This window comes from Acomys minous (genome assembly GCF_964271855.1).
Source record: "Acomys minous genome assembly, chromosome: 6".
Classification (NCBI taxonomy): domain Eukaryota; kingdom Metazoa; phylum Chordata; class Mammalia; order Rodentia; family Muridae; genus Acomys; species Acomys minous.
Genome location: NC_140487.1, coordinates 23340381 through 23358187, shown reverse-complemented (window position 1 = coordinate 23358187; position 17807 = coordinate 23340381). Strand labels below are relative to the sequence as shown.

Below are 17807 nucleotides of genomic sequence, written 5' to 3'. Positions count from 1 at the left end.
TGATTTAGGAGTAAAATATTTACCATGCACACATGAATGGCCAGACCATCTTTCAACGCCAGCCTTGCTCCCCCTAGAACTCGGAGACGGCAATACACAGCAGAAGCAGTCTCCCAAGCTGGAAGTTGAGGCGGAACTCAGCAGCCTGAAGGACAGAGCGGCCGAGCTGCATGACAAGCTGAGTTCAGAAAAGATGGTGGTCGCAGAACTAAAAAGTGAACTAGCACAGACAAAACTGGAGCTGGGAGCAACACTCAAGGCCCAGCATAAGCGCCTGAAAGAATTAGAAGCATTCAGGTATGCCAAGCTGCTGTAGTCTGAGTGTCTGGGGAGGAATTGTACTGGTTTGTCATAATAGTTAATGCAGATGGCACGTGGAGTTTTAATAGCAGAAGAATGAGCAGGAAAACTCTGATTTTTCCGGATTCAAATTGCGCTCATGCAGCCCTACCCTCTGCTATGACCTCTATTCTAGTCAACGATTATTAGATAGGATTGTGGCCTCTATCTTACCACTGGCCAACGTTTAAGTGATGTTTAACTTCACGCTTTAGTTGCCTAGTATTTGCCAAGTATTGGAATCAAGAACATACAGGAAAAGGATGTGCTACTGGTGTGAGTACTCAGGTGTTGTGCTTGCCAGAGGCATACTGCAAGTACACGCATTTTATTTTGGACATTGATTTCACACACACACAAATTCACATCGTTTCTATGTGCAGTAAAAGACCAAAAAAAAGTTATCATATCTTTCTGGAAATAAATAGAGTAATTATTTGCACTAGTAAATAAATTGTACTTTTAGAAACAGTAGTTCATTTGAAGTGAACCAGTCTAGAAGCCTTGACTTGACATAGCGTAGCTAGTTTATAATATGCCTTGGTATGGACTGCAAGCGTCTCTTTATGATGATGTCATCCATCAGGATAATGTTATGTTCATGTCTCTCCTCATTCAGGTTAGAGATTAAAGATAAGACAGAGGAAGTGAATTTCCTTACTGATACATTAGCAAACGAGCAGAAGAAGTCACTAGAGCTACAGTGGGCTTTGGAAAAAGAAAAGGCCAAGGCAGGACACCACGAAGAAGGATACAAAGAAGAACTCGAGGTATTGTCTCTGTGTATCCTGGAGAGTTCTAAGGCATTCTCCACTTAGCTGTCAGCATTCTCGTCTTTAAAATGTGCGCTGTTCCCTGAATACCGTTGCAAAATTGTCTAGGCCATAGTAGAAGGGAAAGTAAATGCTGTGACACTGTGTGCATGTTTCCTTTCCTCCCTTCCCCAGCAGCTGCTTGCCACGGAGCACACAGGAACACACAGACCTCCTCGCTGCCTTTGCTTTGCAGTGCCAGCTTGTGAGCCTTCCCTAGGCTGGCCTTTTGTCTCTGCTTGTCCTCTATTGGGATAGGCGCTCCCCTTCCCTGCTGTGTGACTGATACCCTCTGTTAGGGGCTTTTCTAAAAGTCTGACCTTCAGTATATCTGGATTGACCTGTTCTCTATACAGTTTATTGCTGTCTTCCCTTGCCTTTCCACACACTACACCACACACACACACACATGCATGCACGCACACAGACACACATACACACACACATGCATGCATGCACGCAGACACAGACATATACGCATGCACACACACACATCTCTCTGCCTATAGGCACGAAGACTTCTGGAGACACAGACAAGTACTGGGATTCTCCAGGCTTGACCTCTTACACCTTGTTGGGTCTTGTTTCCGCAGTATGCTGAGTTGAACTCAGGGCGTCCCACATGCTAGCCAAGCACTGCACCACCCAAGTACACACACGTCCAGCTCCTTTCCTCTATACTTTGACCATGAGACAGGGTCTCTCCAGCTTGCTCATGCTCCTGAATCTGCATGCTCAACCTCCTGCAGAGCTGAAGTCTAAGGCATTTGCCACCAAGCCCAGCAGTTTTTTGTTTTCGGTTTGTTTTGCATGGTTGGTTGGTCTTTGGGTTTTTTTGGGGGGGGGGGGGGGAGTTGTTTTGTTTTGTTTTGTTTTTTCCGAGACAAGGTTTCTCTGTTAGCCTTGGCTGTCCTGGACTCACTTTGTAGACCAAGCTCAAATTCAGAGATCCCCTCTGCCTCCCTGAGTGCTGGGATTACAGGCCTGTGCCACTGCACCCAGCTAGATTTATTTTAGTTTTAGTATATGACTGTTCAGCCTGCATGTGTATCTGTGTGCCAGGTGTGTGCATTAGCGGAGGAGACTAGATGATGGCATTGGATCCCCGGGAACTGGAATTAAAGCCATTGTGAGTTATCCTGGTGGTTCTGGGAATTTAACCCAGGTCCTCTGGAAGAATAGCCAATGCTTGCTCTTAACCACTGAGCCATCTCTCCAGCAAAACCCAGCAAAGATTTTAATGATTGTATGCATCCAGCAAAGTTTGCTCATTGTGAACATCTGGCCATTTTGTATCAGTGTCTTTCTTTCTTTCTTTCTTTCTTTCTTTCTTTTTCTTTTTACTATCAATGTCTTTCTTTTGGAAAAAATAAAACAGTAGAGTTGAGTTTCTGCCACATCCTACCAGGGTTCCACATTGCAGAAGGAAGACTGGTCATCATAGTGTTGCAGCCAAGTCTTGCTATTGTTTGCACACTTCTTTTTAACCCCTACTTTAAGAAATAGATTTCGTTATGGTATTTTAACATGGGTCATACTTTTTTTTAAATTAATTTCTTTCCATCTAGATTGCAGCTTCTCCCTCCCTCTCATCTCCACCCCTCTCATCCTCCCATCCTCTCTTTCTCCTCAGAGAAGGGGAGGGGAAACCTCCCATGAATATCAACCAGCCTTGGCATATTAAGTTGCAGTAAGACTAGGCGCATCTATAGTGGCTAAACAAGGCAGCCCAGCTGGGGAAGGGAAAAGGCAGGCTATGAGGTCAGAGACAGCCCCTGCTCCCGCCTTAGGAGTCCCACATGAAGACCCAGCTGCACAACTGTTAGACATGTGCAGAAGCCCTGGGTCTGTCCCATGCATGCTCTCTGTTTGCCAGTTCAGTCTCTGGACCCCTATGGGTCCACATTAATTGATTCTGTATGTTTTCTTGGGGAGTCCTTGACCTCTGGCTCCTTCAATCCTTCCTCTCCCCACTTGGACTTGAGTTTGTGCAGAGTGATAGATATGGGCTAATTTACATCTAAAAGTCTTAGAGAGATGAGGGATACAAAGTGCACACCTAAACACAATAAAGGAAATTCACAGCAAGCCAACAGCCAGAATCAAATTAAAGGGAGAGAAACTTTAAGAAATTCCACTAATACCATTTGACTCTTTCTGCTTCTGGGTTAGCTCACTCATTATGATCATTTCTAGTTCAATCCATTTGTCCACAAATTTCGGGAATTCCTTGTTTTTAATAGCTGAGTAGTATTCCATAGTGTATATGTACCACAGTTTCTTTATCCATTCTTCTACTGAGGGACACTTAGGCTGTTTCCATGTTCTGGCTATTATGGATAAGGCTGCTACGGACATGGTTGAGCAAATTTTCTTGTTGTGTACTGGAACATCTTCTGGGTATATTCCAAGGAGTGGAATAGCTGGGTCTTGCAGAAGCCCTATTCCCAATTTTCTGAGATAGCACCAGATAGATTTCCAAAGTGGCTGTACTAGTTTGCATTCCCACCAGCAATGAAGGAGTGTTCCTCTCTCTCCACATCCTTGCCAGCATGTGGTGTCACTTGAATTTTTGATCTTAGCCATTCTGATGGGTGTAAGATGGAATCTCAGAGTTGTTTTGATTTGCATTTCCCTGATGACTAAGGAGGTGGAGCGCTCACTTATATCTGCATACTAGCCCAAGGGGCATGTCCCATGAAAGTCTTCACTAACCAGGAAACTGGGACAGACGGGAAGACAGCCTATTGGAACTCTAGATGAGAGAAGCATGGGAAAATGGCAAAGTTGAAGGATCCAGAGGATCCTAGAAACCTACAAGAAGAACATTATGATAGCAGATTTGGGCCCAGGGGTCCCGCTCAAACTAAGGCACCAGTCAAGGACAATACAGGCCGTAAACTTCAAACCCCTACCCAGATCTAGCCAATGGACAGGACATTCTCCACAGTTGAGTGGAGAGTGGGGTCTGACTTTCACACGAACTCTGGTGCCTCATATTTGACCACATCCCCTGAATGGGGAAACCTGGGGGCACTCAGATAGCAGGTTACCAAGAAGAGACTTGATACCCTATGAGCATATACAGGGGGAGGTAATCCCCCTCAGGAACAGTTATAGGGGAGGGGAGTAAGGGGAAAATGAGAGGGAGGGAGGAATGGGAGGATACAAGGGATGGGATAACCATTGAGATGTAATATGAGTAAATTAATTTAAAAAAAAAGAAAGAAAGAAAAAAGAAATTCTACTAAAATCAGAGGCAAAACAAAGCTATCCACTACAAGTACAATATAGTACTTGAGGTTTTAGCAAGAGCAATCAGATAACTAAGGCGATCAAGGGGATATAAATTGGAAAGGAAGAAGTCAAAATATTGCTATTTGCAGATGATATGATAGTATACATATGTGACCCCAAAATTTCTATCAGAGAACTCCTACAACTGATAAACACCTTCAGTAAAGTGGCTTGATACAAAATTAACTAAAAAAAAAAAAATCAGTAGCCCTCCTATATACAAATGAAAAAGTGAAAAAGAAATTAGGGAAACAACACCCTTCACAGTAGCCACAAAAAATACAAAGTATCTTGGTGTAACTCTAACCAAGCAACTAAAAGACCTGTATGACAAGAACTTCAAGTCTTTGAAGAAAAAAATTGAAGAAGATATCAGAAGATGGAAAGATCTCCCATGCTCATGGGTCAGTAGGATTAACATAGTAAAAATGGCCATCTTACCAAAAGCAATCTACAGATTCAGTGCAATTCCCATCAAAATTCCAAGACAAATCTTTACATCTTTGAAAGAGCAATTCTCAACTTACTGTGGGGGAAAAAACAATCCTGTATAATAAAAGAACTTCTGGAGGTATCTCCACCTTCAAGTTCAAGCTGTACTACAGATAAATAGTAATTTTAAAAGAGCCTCATGGTACTGGCATAAAAACAGACAGGTTGACCAATGGAGTAGAGTTGAAGACCCAGAAGTAAACCCACACACCTATGGACACTTGATTTCTGACAGAGAATCCCAAACTATACAGTGAAGGAAGAAAACCTCTTGGACAAATGGCGCTGGGCCAGTGTGCGCCGTTCTTTGTTCTCATTTGCTGCCCGCCACCATGGCCTTCTCTTGCTCACGGGCTACCCTCCTGCTACTCCTTGCCTCTCTGCAGAGTCCCTTTGTGTTTAATTCCACATACATTTCGTGCCCTCCCGTCTCTCTCTCTAAACATGGCTTCTTCCTTCCCTGTGCCCTTGATTCTTCTCTGTTTATCATGACACTGAGTTACAGTTATTCTCTTGAGACTTCATATATGTTCTTAAATTTTTTAAAACATGTTCCATTGAAAGCTAGCATAAAAACACATGTATTTTAAAGATTGTCATTTGGAGAAGTGTACTCTGCTTTATATTTAGCCAAAGAAGGTTGTGTTTATATCCTTGATGCAAGCAAGCCATTGGACTGTCTAAATAATCACCATCATCTGCTGGGTAACAATTCTGTCTTCAGTCACCAGATGCTGCTATGTTGCTGTTACCAGAGTCAAGGTCATATACTTTAAAAGTATTTTTAATATTAATGTGTTCCTCTTAAATTACATTTTCGCCCAAGGATCTGAAGTTTTCACTTGAGGATCAGAAAAGGAGAAATGTACAGTTAAATCTACTTTTGGAAGAACAGAAGCAACTACTAAATGAATCACAGCAGAAAACAGAATCACAGAAAGTGCTGTTTGATGCCCAGGTATCGGAAGAACGAGGCCGGAACTTAGAGCTTCAGGTTCTGCTAGAGTCAGAGCAAGTTAGGGTCCGGGAACTGCAGAGCACCCTGGACAAGGAGCGGGAGCTGCACGGCCAGCTGCAGAGCCGTGGTGACGATGGGCAGCCCCCTCCAGCCTTACCTCCTGAGGACCTGCTGAAAGAGCTCCAGAAACAGCTGGAGGAGAAACACAGCCGCATTGTAGAACTCTTAAATGAGACTGAGAAATACAAACTGGACTCCCTGCAAACACGGCAGCAGATGGAGAAGGACAGGCAGGTCCACCGGAAGACGCTGCAGACAGAACAGGAGGCCAATACCCAGGGCCAAAAGAAAATGCACGAGCTGCAGGCCAAAGTGGAAGAGCTGCAGCGGCAGCTGCAGGAGAAAAGGCAGCAGGTGTACAAGCTGGACCTGGAGGGAAAGCGACTGCAGGGCATTATGCAGGAATTCCAAAAGCAAGAGCTGGAAAGCAAGGAAAAACTGGGAAGTACACGACTAGTGTATCAGAATCTTAATGAGGTAAATGTTTGTTTCTTTTCCAGTATTTCTGAGGGCAATTATATGGCTCATGGGTCAGAACTGCAGACCCGGATTCAGTCCCAAATCCATGTGAAGGAGGAAAGAGAGGGCCAGCTCCACAAAGCTGGCCTCTGAGCTCCGCATGCACCCTATGGCATGGGTACACTCACCTAATGATAGTGTTTTTAACTTATGAGTAATTTTAATATTTTAAGATGACCTTAATAGTTTAAAATATTTTAAACTTCAAATCATAGTGGGCTGTTTACATAGTTATGTTCACATCATCCCAAAATGGAGTCTATATTTTGAATATGGGTAGTAGTTTTGTTCCCTGAAGAAAGGAAATAAAATGATGCTCATTTGTATTTTCTTTTTCTGTCCAAAACTGCTAGCCGCCCATCTGGAACTTCGCTGATGATCGAACTAGAAAGTGGGTTCTTCAGCAGAAGTTAGGAGACACCAAGGACACGGACCACGCGAGGCTGATGGAGATGAACGGAGGAGACCTTGACCAGAACTGTGACTTGAAAATGATCAGACAGACACTGCACCATGTGGCCTCCAAACTTGAGCACGTGGCCCAGAAAGCCCGCAGCAGGTCAGACCTCCACCTCATCTGTAGAATTGACACCTTACAGATCCGCCAAGAGTGAGAAAATGGTGCATTTTGTCAAGACAAGGTCTTTCTATGTGGCCCTGGGTGGCCTGGAGTTTACTCTGTAGACCAGGCTGTCCTCACATGTGCAGGGAAATCTTCCTGCTTCTGCCTCCTGGGAGTAAAAGCATACAACACCAAAGAAGAGATATTTTAAAGATAATGCATGTCTACATTAGGTAGCATGTTTTAGCAGAACGTACACACCTGAGCATAGCTAACACCTTCAACCAGAAAAGGGGAACATTAAGAGTCAAGTGATAAGTGAAACAGAGCACCTGTAGCGGCTAGTGTGTGTTAGTGAACAGAGCAGCCCTAGGCACTAGTGTGTGTTAGTGAACAGAGCAGCTGTAGCGGCTAGTGTGTGTTAGAGAACAGAGCAGCCCTAGGCACTAGTGTGTGTTAGTGAACAGAGCAGCCCTAGGCGCTAATGTGTGTTTGTGAACAGTGTGTGTTAGGAAGTGTCCCTGTGAGGTCTTTGACTTTTTGTCTTTTTAGACTACAGTTTGAAGCAGCAGGTGGTGATGCTATTCTTTGGATTCAGGAGACTATTGGTGGAATTATTTTGCAACTACAGAGACTAACTGACCAGCCAAGTGATAAGGTAAGACTTTTTAAAAGTTCTTTATAGAGAGAACAAAGATGAAATGAAGAATTTTTATTGTTTTTGTTTATTTGAAATGCAATGTTCTCTTCCCCCAACAAGAGGTCTTAGAAGCTGGGATTAGCATTCATTGTTGTTGCTGCCCAACAGAGAGCAGGCTTCTTGAGAGAGGACCCTGGCCTCCCGTCCTACAGCCATGAGCTTAGAATCCTGATGGCGTCTTTCTTCACAGCTGACGTTCTGTGGAGCCTTTTTACTCCCTCTTTGTGACTGTGCACATTTGACAGTTTTAACTTTCTTTCTTTCTTTCTTTCTTTCTTTCTTTTTTTTAAATTTTGAGACAAGGTTTTTCTGTGTAGCCCTGAACTGCCCTGGAACTGGCTATATAGGCAAGGCTGGTTCCAAACTCACAGAGGTCTACCTGCATCTGCCTCTCAGGTGCTGAAATGAAAACCATGCACCACCAAGCCCAGCTTACTTTCTTAAGCCCTATTTTTCTTACCTTTTGTGTCAGTATTCTCACTTAACCTGCCTTCAGCCAGGTCTGTCTGTCCTTCCTCTTGCGTCTGTGGTCATGTATGCTTTTCTCTAACTACAACCGTAAAGCTTCCTGGCTCCCAGCGATGACTCTCACTGGCCTTGGTGAGCACCTGGGTGTGCAGGTGCTGCTGGCAGTCCTGTGGATTCGGTAAACAAGTGACAAGAATGTTGCCCTTGTCCGTTACTGTCCACTGTACTGTTCTGGTGTCATCCTTTGACTTGTGGTCCAGGATTATATTTACAGTGAGTTACCTGACATCTTTGGAGAAATGTTTCCCACAGTGACACCTCAGGCACCTCACAGACACATTCAAAGCTAAACCCACCTCCTCCCTCATGCCGCTTTCTGGTTGTGATATTACCTAGTTTGGAAAGCTGGGCGTTGCCATAGACCTTCACCCTTACCTGCACATGCAAGCAGACACTCACCATAGAAACATCCATTCATATACCATATACTCTGTCCCTAGTCACCTCCTCAGTGTCTCCCATGTAAACTGCAGAACCTCCTAAGCAGACTGTCAGGTACCATGGATCTGTGTCCTTCCCTAAGCTGTTGTACCTTGCACGCTGTTGCCAAAGGACTGTTTGTAAACATGTGAATCCTGTTTGTGGTGGTGCCCCCTAAAGTCTCCTTGGCTCTCTGCTGCAGTGTTGAGGTCTGATGTCACAAAATGCAGAAACAGTCTGACAAAGTACTGCTAGCTCCTCCAAAGCAGCACACGCCTGCATAATTCTCTGTCCTCCAGTGTGTGACTGTCCTGCTTCCTGTGCCCTCCCCAGCCGTGTTCCTGCTTCCTGTGCCCTCCCCAGCCGTGTTCCTGCTTCCTGTGCCCTCCCCAGCCGTGTTCCTGCTTCCTGTGCCCTCCCCAGCCGTGTTCCTGCTTCCTGTGCCCTCCTCAGCCGTGTTCCTGCTTCCTGTGCCCTCCCCAGCCGTGTTCCTGCTTCCTGTGCCCTCCCCAGCCGTGTTCCTGCTTCCTGTGCCCTCCCCAGCCGTGTTCCTGCTTCCTGTGCCCTCCTCAGCCGTGTTCCTGCTTCCTGTGCCCTCCCCAGCCGTGTTCCTGCTTCCTGTGCCCTCCCCAGCCGTGTTCCTGCTTCCTGTGCCCTCCTCAGCCGTGTTCCTGCTTCCTGTGCCCTCCCCAGCAGTGTTCCTGCTTCCTGTGCCCTCCCCAGCCGTGTTCCTGCTTCCTGTGCCCTCCCCAGCCGTGTTCCTGCTTCCTGTGCCCTTCCCAGCCGTGTTCCTGCTTCCTGTGCCCTCCCCAGCCGTGTTCCTGCTTCCTGTGCCCTCCCCAGCCGTGTTCCTGCTTCCCAGGTTTCTGCTGTTACCGAGTTCCAGTTCCTGGACTCGGCCTGTGTCAGCACCTGCTTCCTTTCAGAAGACTTTTCAGGTCCATGCATGTTTATATAACCTTCTGTCTTTGGTTTTCCAGCACAGCTTAGTGCCCCCCAGTTCTTCTTGTGGATCCTTGACAGAAAGCCTAATGAGACAAAACGCTGAGCTCACAGGACACATCACCCAACTGACCAATGAGAAGAATAACCTAAGGAACATGATCATGAAGCTGAAAGAGCAGATCAGGTGTTACTGGCACACCGGTGCTGGGAGAGGTTATGTACGTCTCTTTTTCTACGTCATTCAAAGTTAGGTTCTTTGCTCTAATTTGACTTTTAATAATAGTCTAAAAAAAATCATGTATGAATCTTATTAGGGTATGTGGAAAATATTATATATCATGACAGTAATAATTAAAATGTCTATTACTGAGGGGAGGCTTCTCTACCACACCCTGGGTTATATACATACAGAATTGCTTACCTCCAGCCTTGTACATGAGAAAACCAAGTCATGCTCAGTCTGAGATCTAAAGATGTGTGTGCTGCCTGAAGACAGACACACTGAAAGACGTGTTCAAATGCAGACACTGATTATTGTTGTCTTCAGTTACTAGTTACTAGGTTTATGACCAAAAGAAAGATGATGATAATCTGGCAGGTGTCTTTAACCCAGACACACTCAGGCACTGAGGCGGACAGATCTCTGCATGCAAAGCTCACCTGGTCCACATTACCAAATCCCTGACTACCAAGGACTAGTGCTCCATCACCAGTGAGACCCTATCTTTAAGGGGGGGAAAAAAGGCTGTTAAATTATATATTTCAGGCTAAGAAGCTACTTTCTCAATTTAAATTTGTCTTTAAAGCTACAAAGAAGAGAGGTAGTCTCTATATTTACCCTTACATTTAAAGACTGGCAAACAACAACATAGTCAAATAAATAACTTTTTCATGGAGCTACCCTGAGAGTCACTCCCTCACATCCATCCAGTCTCAGTAGTAGAGACCGTACACTGAGACCTAGACAGGTGTGTGATTGTGGCTGTGGGCTTGAAGGGCTGAGGCTGGGCAGCCTACTGTGATTTAATTCAGTTGTCTTGAAAAACAGCATGATAGAGCTGGGTGCAGTGGCATGCCTGCAGTCCCAGCACTCAGGAAGCAGAGGCAGAGGCAGGAGGATCTCTGTGAGTTTGAGGCCAGCCTGGTCTACAAAGTGAGTCTAAGACAGCCAAGGCTACACAGAGAAACCCTGTCTCAAAAGCCAAAGAAAACAAAACAAAAAAATGACGCCTCCCAGATACACACGAGAGAGGAGAGAGAGAGAGACAGACAGAGAGAGAGAGAGAGAGAGAGAGAGAGAGAGAGACTGGTATGACAGGCCATGTTTCTGCAGTCTTCTAGGTTTTCCTTCGCTGGTCATGCTAACATTGAAGCCATCATTGCTTCAGAAAAAGAAATCTGGAACAAAGAAAAGTTGGCTCTTCAGAAATCTTTAAAAAGGGCAGAAGCGAAAGTGTGTAAACTGAAAGCTGAACTAAGAAATGACGCTTTCCTTCAGAATCTGAGCCCTGACTCTGAGCATGCCACCATGCAGGTAGGCAATATCCTGTGCGTACACGCATCCTGCTGACCCTAACTGAACAGACCACAGAAATGTGGGTGCCACTCAGGCTACGTCCCTGGGCGTCTCTTTTCAGTCTGCCGTGATTACAGTGTCTCTGCCTGGTCATAGGTTTGTAGAGAGGCACGCCCAGAACTGTCCCACATTCAGCCCTGCTTTTCTTGCTCTCTGCAGTGTGACCCTACTCCCCACAGCTCCTAAGCAAAATCCCTGACTGTTGGTGTGCTGGGAGTGGCCTCGCTAATGCTGAGAATGAATGCATTGCTAAAGCTGCCTTGACCAGTTAGTCTAAGTCCAAAATAGAGGAAGGGAAACGTATGGAATATTTTTCCAACTATGGAGTGGATAGAGCTTAGTTAAAAAGCTAATGAATGAGTGACTAATTTTTTTAAAAATAAGGTCAATATTTTAAAAACATACATGAAAAAAACATACATGACAACAAAAATATTTACAATAAATGTGATTAAAATCTAAAGCATAACTCTGATTTTAGGAGTTGTACTCCAAAGGCTAATTCCATCACCTATCAGCTTGACTTTCCCAGTAGACAGCAGCCTGGCGTGTGGCCTAGTGCTCCTGTTTTTTATTTGCTAGTCTTCCTCCAGAGAACAACGCAAATGGCTTCTCACTGTCTTTGTTCTTTCTTTCATTAAACACAGAGAATTTACAGTAAATATTTGAGAGCCTCAAGTTTCCGAAAAGCTCTCATATATCAGAAGAAATACCTGCTGCTGCTCCTGGGGGGCTTCCAGGAGTGTGAAGATGCCACGCTAGGGGTGCTTGCCCGCATGGGGGAACACCCAACCTGCACAGATGCCGAGACAGTCACCAGCCACCCCAAGGGATTCACCAGGTTTCGCTCTGCTGTCAGAGTGTCTATTGCAATTTCAAGGTAAAGGCTTGAAGAAAATTCATTTCAGCCATAAGCTCTCAAAGAGGACACGTGTGAAGTAGGCGCTGTAGACTACTTTTTTTCCATTTAATTCTCTCTAGGTTTCCACCCTTACAGAAGAACCTTTGTTCTGTGTAAACCCCTAGAAAGGTCTTTCCAGGCTTAAGTAGTTGATGACTCCAGTCCACTCTGTCCTTTAAAAAAAAAAAAATCCAAATAAACCTCACTCAATCATAAAAGGGGAAAGCTGTTTTTGAAACGCTACTTATATAAATGTGGTACACGTTTCTTTTCTCCACTGGTAAATTAAACCACCCACAGCATCCAGCTGAAGAAAGCCCTGGTCTGTCCGCCTGTGTCAGGGGTTGGACCCTCTAGAGCTCGCCTCTCTTCCCCAGCTGTCCAGGCTAGGAACAACTTCCAGTTAAAACCTGTCCTGTATTGTCCAAAGACCTGGAAGCTCCTCAGAAACTACCATTGAGAAACTTGGGTCACATATGAGGCAGGGAGAGGTGACAAGGTCAGGGAGCACGAGCAACCTGCCCTGGCAGCTCTGGGCTGGCAGGGCTCAGCCTCTTGTCAGCCCTGGCAACTCTCTGGAGGCGCTAGGGTTTGTCTGATTGCTGGCCGCTGGCCTGCCTGCCTCTTCCCGGCTCCACCTCTTTCTCACCTCTCATTCCTTTCATCATTGTGTATGTCATAAGCTAGGGCAAGCCCAGTGGGGACATTAATAGACGGCACCTGCCTAGTGGCATCTCCCTTTCTACTGGGAGACAGTTCAAGAAAAAAGACACTAAATGGTCTGCTGAGATAACAGAAGTCTCCCTGTAATGCTGAGAAATTCCAGAAGGCTCCATGAAGGAGAAAAGCTATCAACCTTAGTAACGTGGTTTGAGATGGGGTCTCACTATGTCACTCTGGCAGTCCTGGAACTCACTATGTTGACCAGGCTGGCCTCAGACTGGGAGACCCGCCTGCCTCTGCCTCCCGAGTGCTGGAAGTAAAGGGATGCACCCCCATACCTGGCTCATCCCTCCTTTTTTTGCCCTGCTGTAGGTTCATATGTTGATCCTCCTGAAATTGGCACTAAGAAATTAAAACTGGTACGCCAAAAAGTCCCGTAGCCCAGGAAAGAATGGGCAGTCAGCAAGGAATTGCGCTAGCTGGTGACACACCTCCATTCCTTTTGAATCCACTGCTGTCTTTGTTTCTCATCACATGGTCTAAAGTTTCCCTGGTGCCTCTTACTGCCTGCTGAAGTTCACTCTCTTCTCCCCTGCCTGACCTCGTTCTCCTCTGTCACCTTTCACCCTCTCTTTGCTCACTTTTTTCTATCCACTTTTGCCCTTCATCTTCTTCTGCCCACTTACGTGGCCATGTTAGAGACACTGGCGTCTTGGGTGTGAGGGGAGCTCATCCATGCCCTGTGCCTCATCATGTGGCCAGAGACCAGGGGAGTATGTGTAGTTTAGCAGAGGCAGTCATGTGACTGTGCTGAAACGTGTTCTGTGTTCATAATTACGGGTATGATTTTGTGGGTACACATGTTTACATGGATGTGCTTTGAGATCTTTGTCTTGGGCTCTCTTCTAGAATGAAATATTTGGTTCGGCGTTGGCAGCAAGTCACAGGCTCTAGTTCCATCCATATTAACAGGGATGGCTTCGGGCTGAGTCCAGGTAAGGGCAGAATGGTGTGGCTTCTGCTCATGACTCTGAAGTTGTGCATGTGTGGTAGCTGTCAGGTAACAAGTGAACACCCTTTCAGCAAGGCTCAGGACTTCGTTTCAGAACTAGAGACTGACTTACGGAGTTAGTCTGCACCAAGTCCTGTTTTTCTTCATGGATTCTCTCTCCCATGTAACTGACCGGCAGTTACAGTCGCTTGGCATGAGCCATGAAGAGCACATGCCATTTGTCCCAGATGACCAGCTGGGAAACAGTGGAGCGGGCTGGGGAGGCCTGCTGGCGTCACGTGGAAGAAGTGCAGTTTGAAGTTGTGACAACTTCAGCGTCAGGATGTTTCTGAGCTTACATGGCTGTCTAGTCGTGCTAACTCACAGTTCCGTCTCTCCTCAGCTAGAAAGCAGGAGGAAAATGTTAGGGCTGAGACAGTGAGGAGTAAGGAGGAGGCCAAAAGTTGGAGTACAGAGAATTACAGGACACATGTGTGGTGTCAGTACTGTACTGTGTTCAGGCGTCCTGACAACTGAGCAGCAAAGAAAGTGCCTGCTCCCTGACAGTGTTTTAGGATAGCCTCCTTACACTGAGAGGAAATGTTCACCGTGATGACTTGTGTTGGCACAGAAAGTAAGCAAACCTTGATTTCACAGATTTGTTTTGTTTTGTTTCCAGTAAAGTAGAATAGTGAAGGTAAGACTTGGTCACATTGGTGTAAGGTTTTAACCCACATCATCTTTTCCCCACAAAGCGCACACTCCGAAACCGTTCTGAAACACCGAAACCCTTTGTTCTTGGTACAAGTAGGTATTTTGCAAAAAACATATTACAATGAGATTATTTTCTTTGATACCAGAAATAGCCATGTCAAAGGCAAGCAGAAAACCACCGAAAGGCTCTTTGGTTCGTACTGTTCTCCTTTAGCAAGAGTTGAAATTGACTAATATGGTACACAGTCCCTACGCTATTCTTTTAAACCCTTACTGCTGTTACAGAGGTCTTCCGAGACTTAGTCTTTTTTTTCACTACAGTGCTCTATCCTGGATTTCTTTAGGTGTTGAAAAGACTGAACCATTTTATCATTCTGCTGGTGGGCTGGAGCTGTATGGAGAACCAAGACACACAGCGTACCGCTCCAGGCCGGATCTGGACGGCCCCAGGTCTCCCTTACCGTTGCAGAATAGGTAAGAACTTGCCAAGCCCTGGGGTAAGCATAGTGGGCTTGCTAGAGTCAGAGCCGTGGACCGCAGGGCTTCTGACTTCTCTGCACTGTGAGCTAGACATCATCAGTTATGTGTAGTTTCTGTATCTTAAAGCTTAGAGTCAGATCTACTGTTTTATTTCTAAATGGTTTCTAAAGGCATGGGGAACACAATATATCAATTGTGTTTATAAATATATGCTGTAGTTACACAGTGGAAGTATTGATCACCATCCATTTTAAAAAAGAAATACTGTAGACACACAAGAAGTTGCTTTACACAGACCCAGCGTTTCCTGAGCAAGCTTCTTAAACTGGTGTGCTTGAGTTCATTAAAGTGTAGCTTCCTTATTACCCTATGTTTAGGAGTCTGGAAGTACAGGTACGGCAGTGTGTGGAGCAGAGGAGAGGCAGGCTGGCAATCTAGCTGCATTGTTTCTGACAAATTGGATTCCTGAACATACTTTAATCCCTAGGTACCCAGGTGCTCCGGCGGATTTAAATCCTCCTTCCCTGGCCTGCTCCCAACTGCAACAGTATGACCCTGACAAAGCTCTGACAGACTATATCACTCGGCTACAGGCACTGAACAGGCGACTCGGAGCCATACAGTCAGGTACTGCATTGTAACCACGTCTCTGCAGTGGCCATGCTAGGCCCACCCCTCTCTCTCTCCAGCTCCTTGGCATGCTTCTTCAGGTTAATAAATCAGATGCACTGAGCTCAGTGCATAAGTTCCCAGGTTGTCCCGGCTTTAACTCTGACCAGCAGAGAAGTGACTATCACTCCTGTGTCCACTAGCACCCCTGACAGAATAGACAGAATGCGCAATGAGCACCCTCTGTAAGGTATGCTGAGTGTGAGGCCCACTATAGAACTTGGTCCTACGTAGTACATGATAGAAGGCAGAGCAACCTCGCCCTAAGCAAGTAAGGCACCCATTGTCCCAACTCCAAACAAGCCATCCCTTGTAAGACACTATAAGCATCATCTTTCTCTCCTCACATGTTCCATATGTGTCATATGTTCCATAAAGGTGGAGTTTAAAGGGCTGGGGAGGTGGCTGCAGGGAAAGGTGCCTGCCTCCAAGCCTGAGCACCTCTCCAATCCTCACAACCCACAAGGTAGGAGAAAAACCAACTCCTACAAGCTTCCCTCTGACCTGCACTGTGGGATATCACCTACACACAAACATGGATAAAATCGTAATTTTTAAGACATTTTTACAGATATACCTTGTAAGAACAATCTTTTATTCTCCTCAGAACTATTCGCAAAGTATCATACTTTATGTAGAGGTAGATTTCATTCATCATTGTGAGAAAACTTCCGTCTTCCTTCACTCACTACTAGCCTAGAGACTGAGTCATTTTAGTTTAAGTTATTGTGCTAGCCATCCACTTTGATGGAGTTTTTGTTTTTATTGTGTGTATGGATGTTTTGCCTCCATGTGTTAACTGCTTATTACACCTTGCATGCCTGATGCCTGCAGAGGCCAGGAGAGGATGTCAGATCTCCTAGGACTTGAGTTGCAGATGGTTGTGAGCTGCCTGTGGGTGCTGGAGATCAAACCCAGGTCCTCCCGCCCTCATCATTTTGTAAAGGTTCTTTCTCTATTAATACTGTACACTGTGGACTACAGCTACTTAAAGTTAGCTTAGCTTGTTGTCAAGACATCATTTATCAGCCCAAGTGACTGTCGGGAATTCGTGGAGCACGCTGGCATTGCCTTACTCTATACGGCCAGAGTGGTGGCTCCTCCATACAGTCAGCCTCTCAGAACTAAGTCCACGTGATGAGGACAGAAGAGACAGCTCTGTGGTAAAGACCACACACTGTTCTAGAGAACCTGCACTCAGTTCCCAGCACCCAGTTTCAGGTCGCTCACAACGACCTGTAACTCGAGCTCCAGGACACCCAGTGCTTTAGGGCATCCTATACCAAACTACACACAAACGTGCATGCACACAGGCATCACACAAGCACGCACTAAATCTTTATTTTTAAAAAAAATTTTAAGTTGAGGTCTGAAGACATTGGGGTCTTATTTGTGTATGTGTTTGCACATCTTTGCCACAGCATGAGCATGGCATTGAGAAAACTTGCAGATACTGGCTCTGTCCATCCACTGTGTGGGTTCCAGGGATCAAACTCAGATTTTCAAGCTTGGCAGCACCTCAGCCATTAAAACATCTCACTGGTCCCCAACATTTTGAGATGGTTTTAAACAGACCATCCGCCTGTGTCAGCTGCTGCCCTGATACAGGCAGCAATCTAATTGTCCTGCTTTTTATTTTTACAGGTTCATCTACACAGTTTCATACTGGCATGAGGAGATAATCCTTTGAAACATTAATTTAATAAATATTAAATAGATTCCCTTTTGTGAGTCAATGGCTCTTTTGTGCTTTTGTATTGTGAATATTCAATGGGACCAATACAAACACAGCTTATGATTGTATCCAAATCCTTGCCAGCACATGAAGACAAACTGGAGTTTGTGTATATAAGCATTGTGTTCATGCACAATAATCATAAAATAACATGTATATTTGTGGAATGCTAATTTAAATGATTAAATTATAAACTTTGTGTATTTGTAAGGGTGAAAAGATTAAAACTTTTTCAAATGACAATGCTGCTGAATGTGTAGCTTGCAGTGTCCTGAACTTTTCTTAATGAGCTACTGAAGTTACATGTTTCTGCCTAATATATTTGCTACTGGTGATGAAGACAGAACATATCACTCGTAGAGACCTATTTTTGTATAATGGTAGAAGTTTGAACTTTATGGGGTATTTTGTCAAGTACTGAAATAAAAATGACTTCACCATTTTCA

General features: G+C 45.2%; 1 protein-coding gene across 11 annotated transcripts in view; it reads left to right on the top strand.

The window, feature by feature from the left end:
* The window catches only part of AKAP9 (A-kinase anchoring protein 9), a 174841-nt gene extending 157034 nt beyond the window's left edge, over positions 1-17807 (top strand). For 9 of the 11 annotated variants that reach the window (XM_084786927.1, XM_084786924.1, XM_084786926.1 and 6 more), the window contains 12 exons: positions 78-297; positions 959-1109; positions 5767-6435; positions 6831-7036; positions 7592-7697; positions 9668-9850; positions 10966-11166; positions 11856-12088; positions 13682-13767; positions 14822-14951; positions 15445-15584; positions 17271-17807. In XM_084786927.1, the coding sequence (XP_084643053.1) occupies positions 78-297; positions 959-1109; positions 5767-6435; positions 6831-7036; positions 7592-7697; positions 9668-9850; positions 10966-11166; positions 11856-12088; positions 13682-13767; positions 14822-14951; positions 15445-15584; positions 17271-17308 (2363 nt within the window). In that variant the 3' untranslated portion in view covers positions 17309-17807. The remainder of the gene's footprint in view (positions 1-77; positions 298-958; positions 1110-5766; positions 6436-6830; positions 7037-7591; positions 7698-9667; positions 9851-10965; positions 11167-11855; positions 12089-13681; positions 13768-14821; positions 14952-15444; positions 15585-17270) is intronic. The other 2 variants (XM_084786921.1, XM_084786928.1) reach the window with 2 other exon arrangements.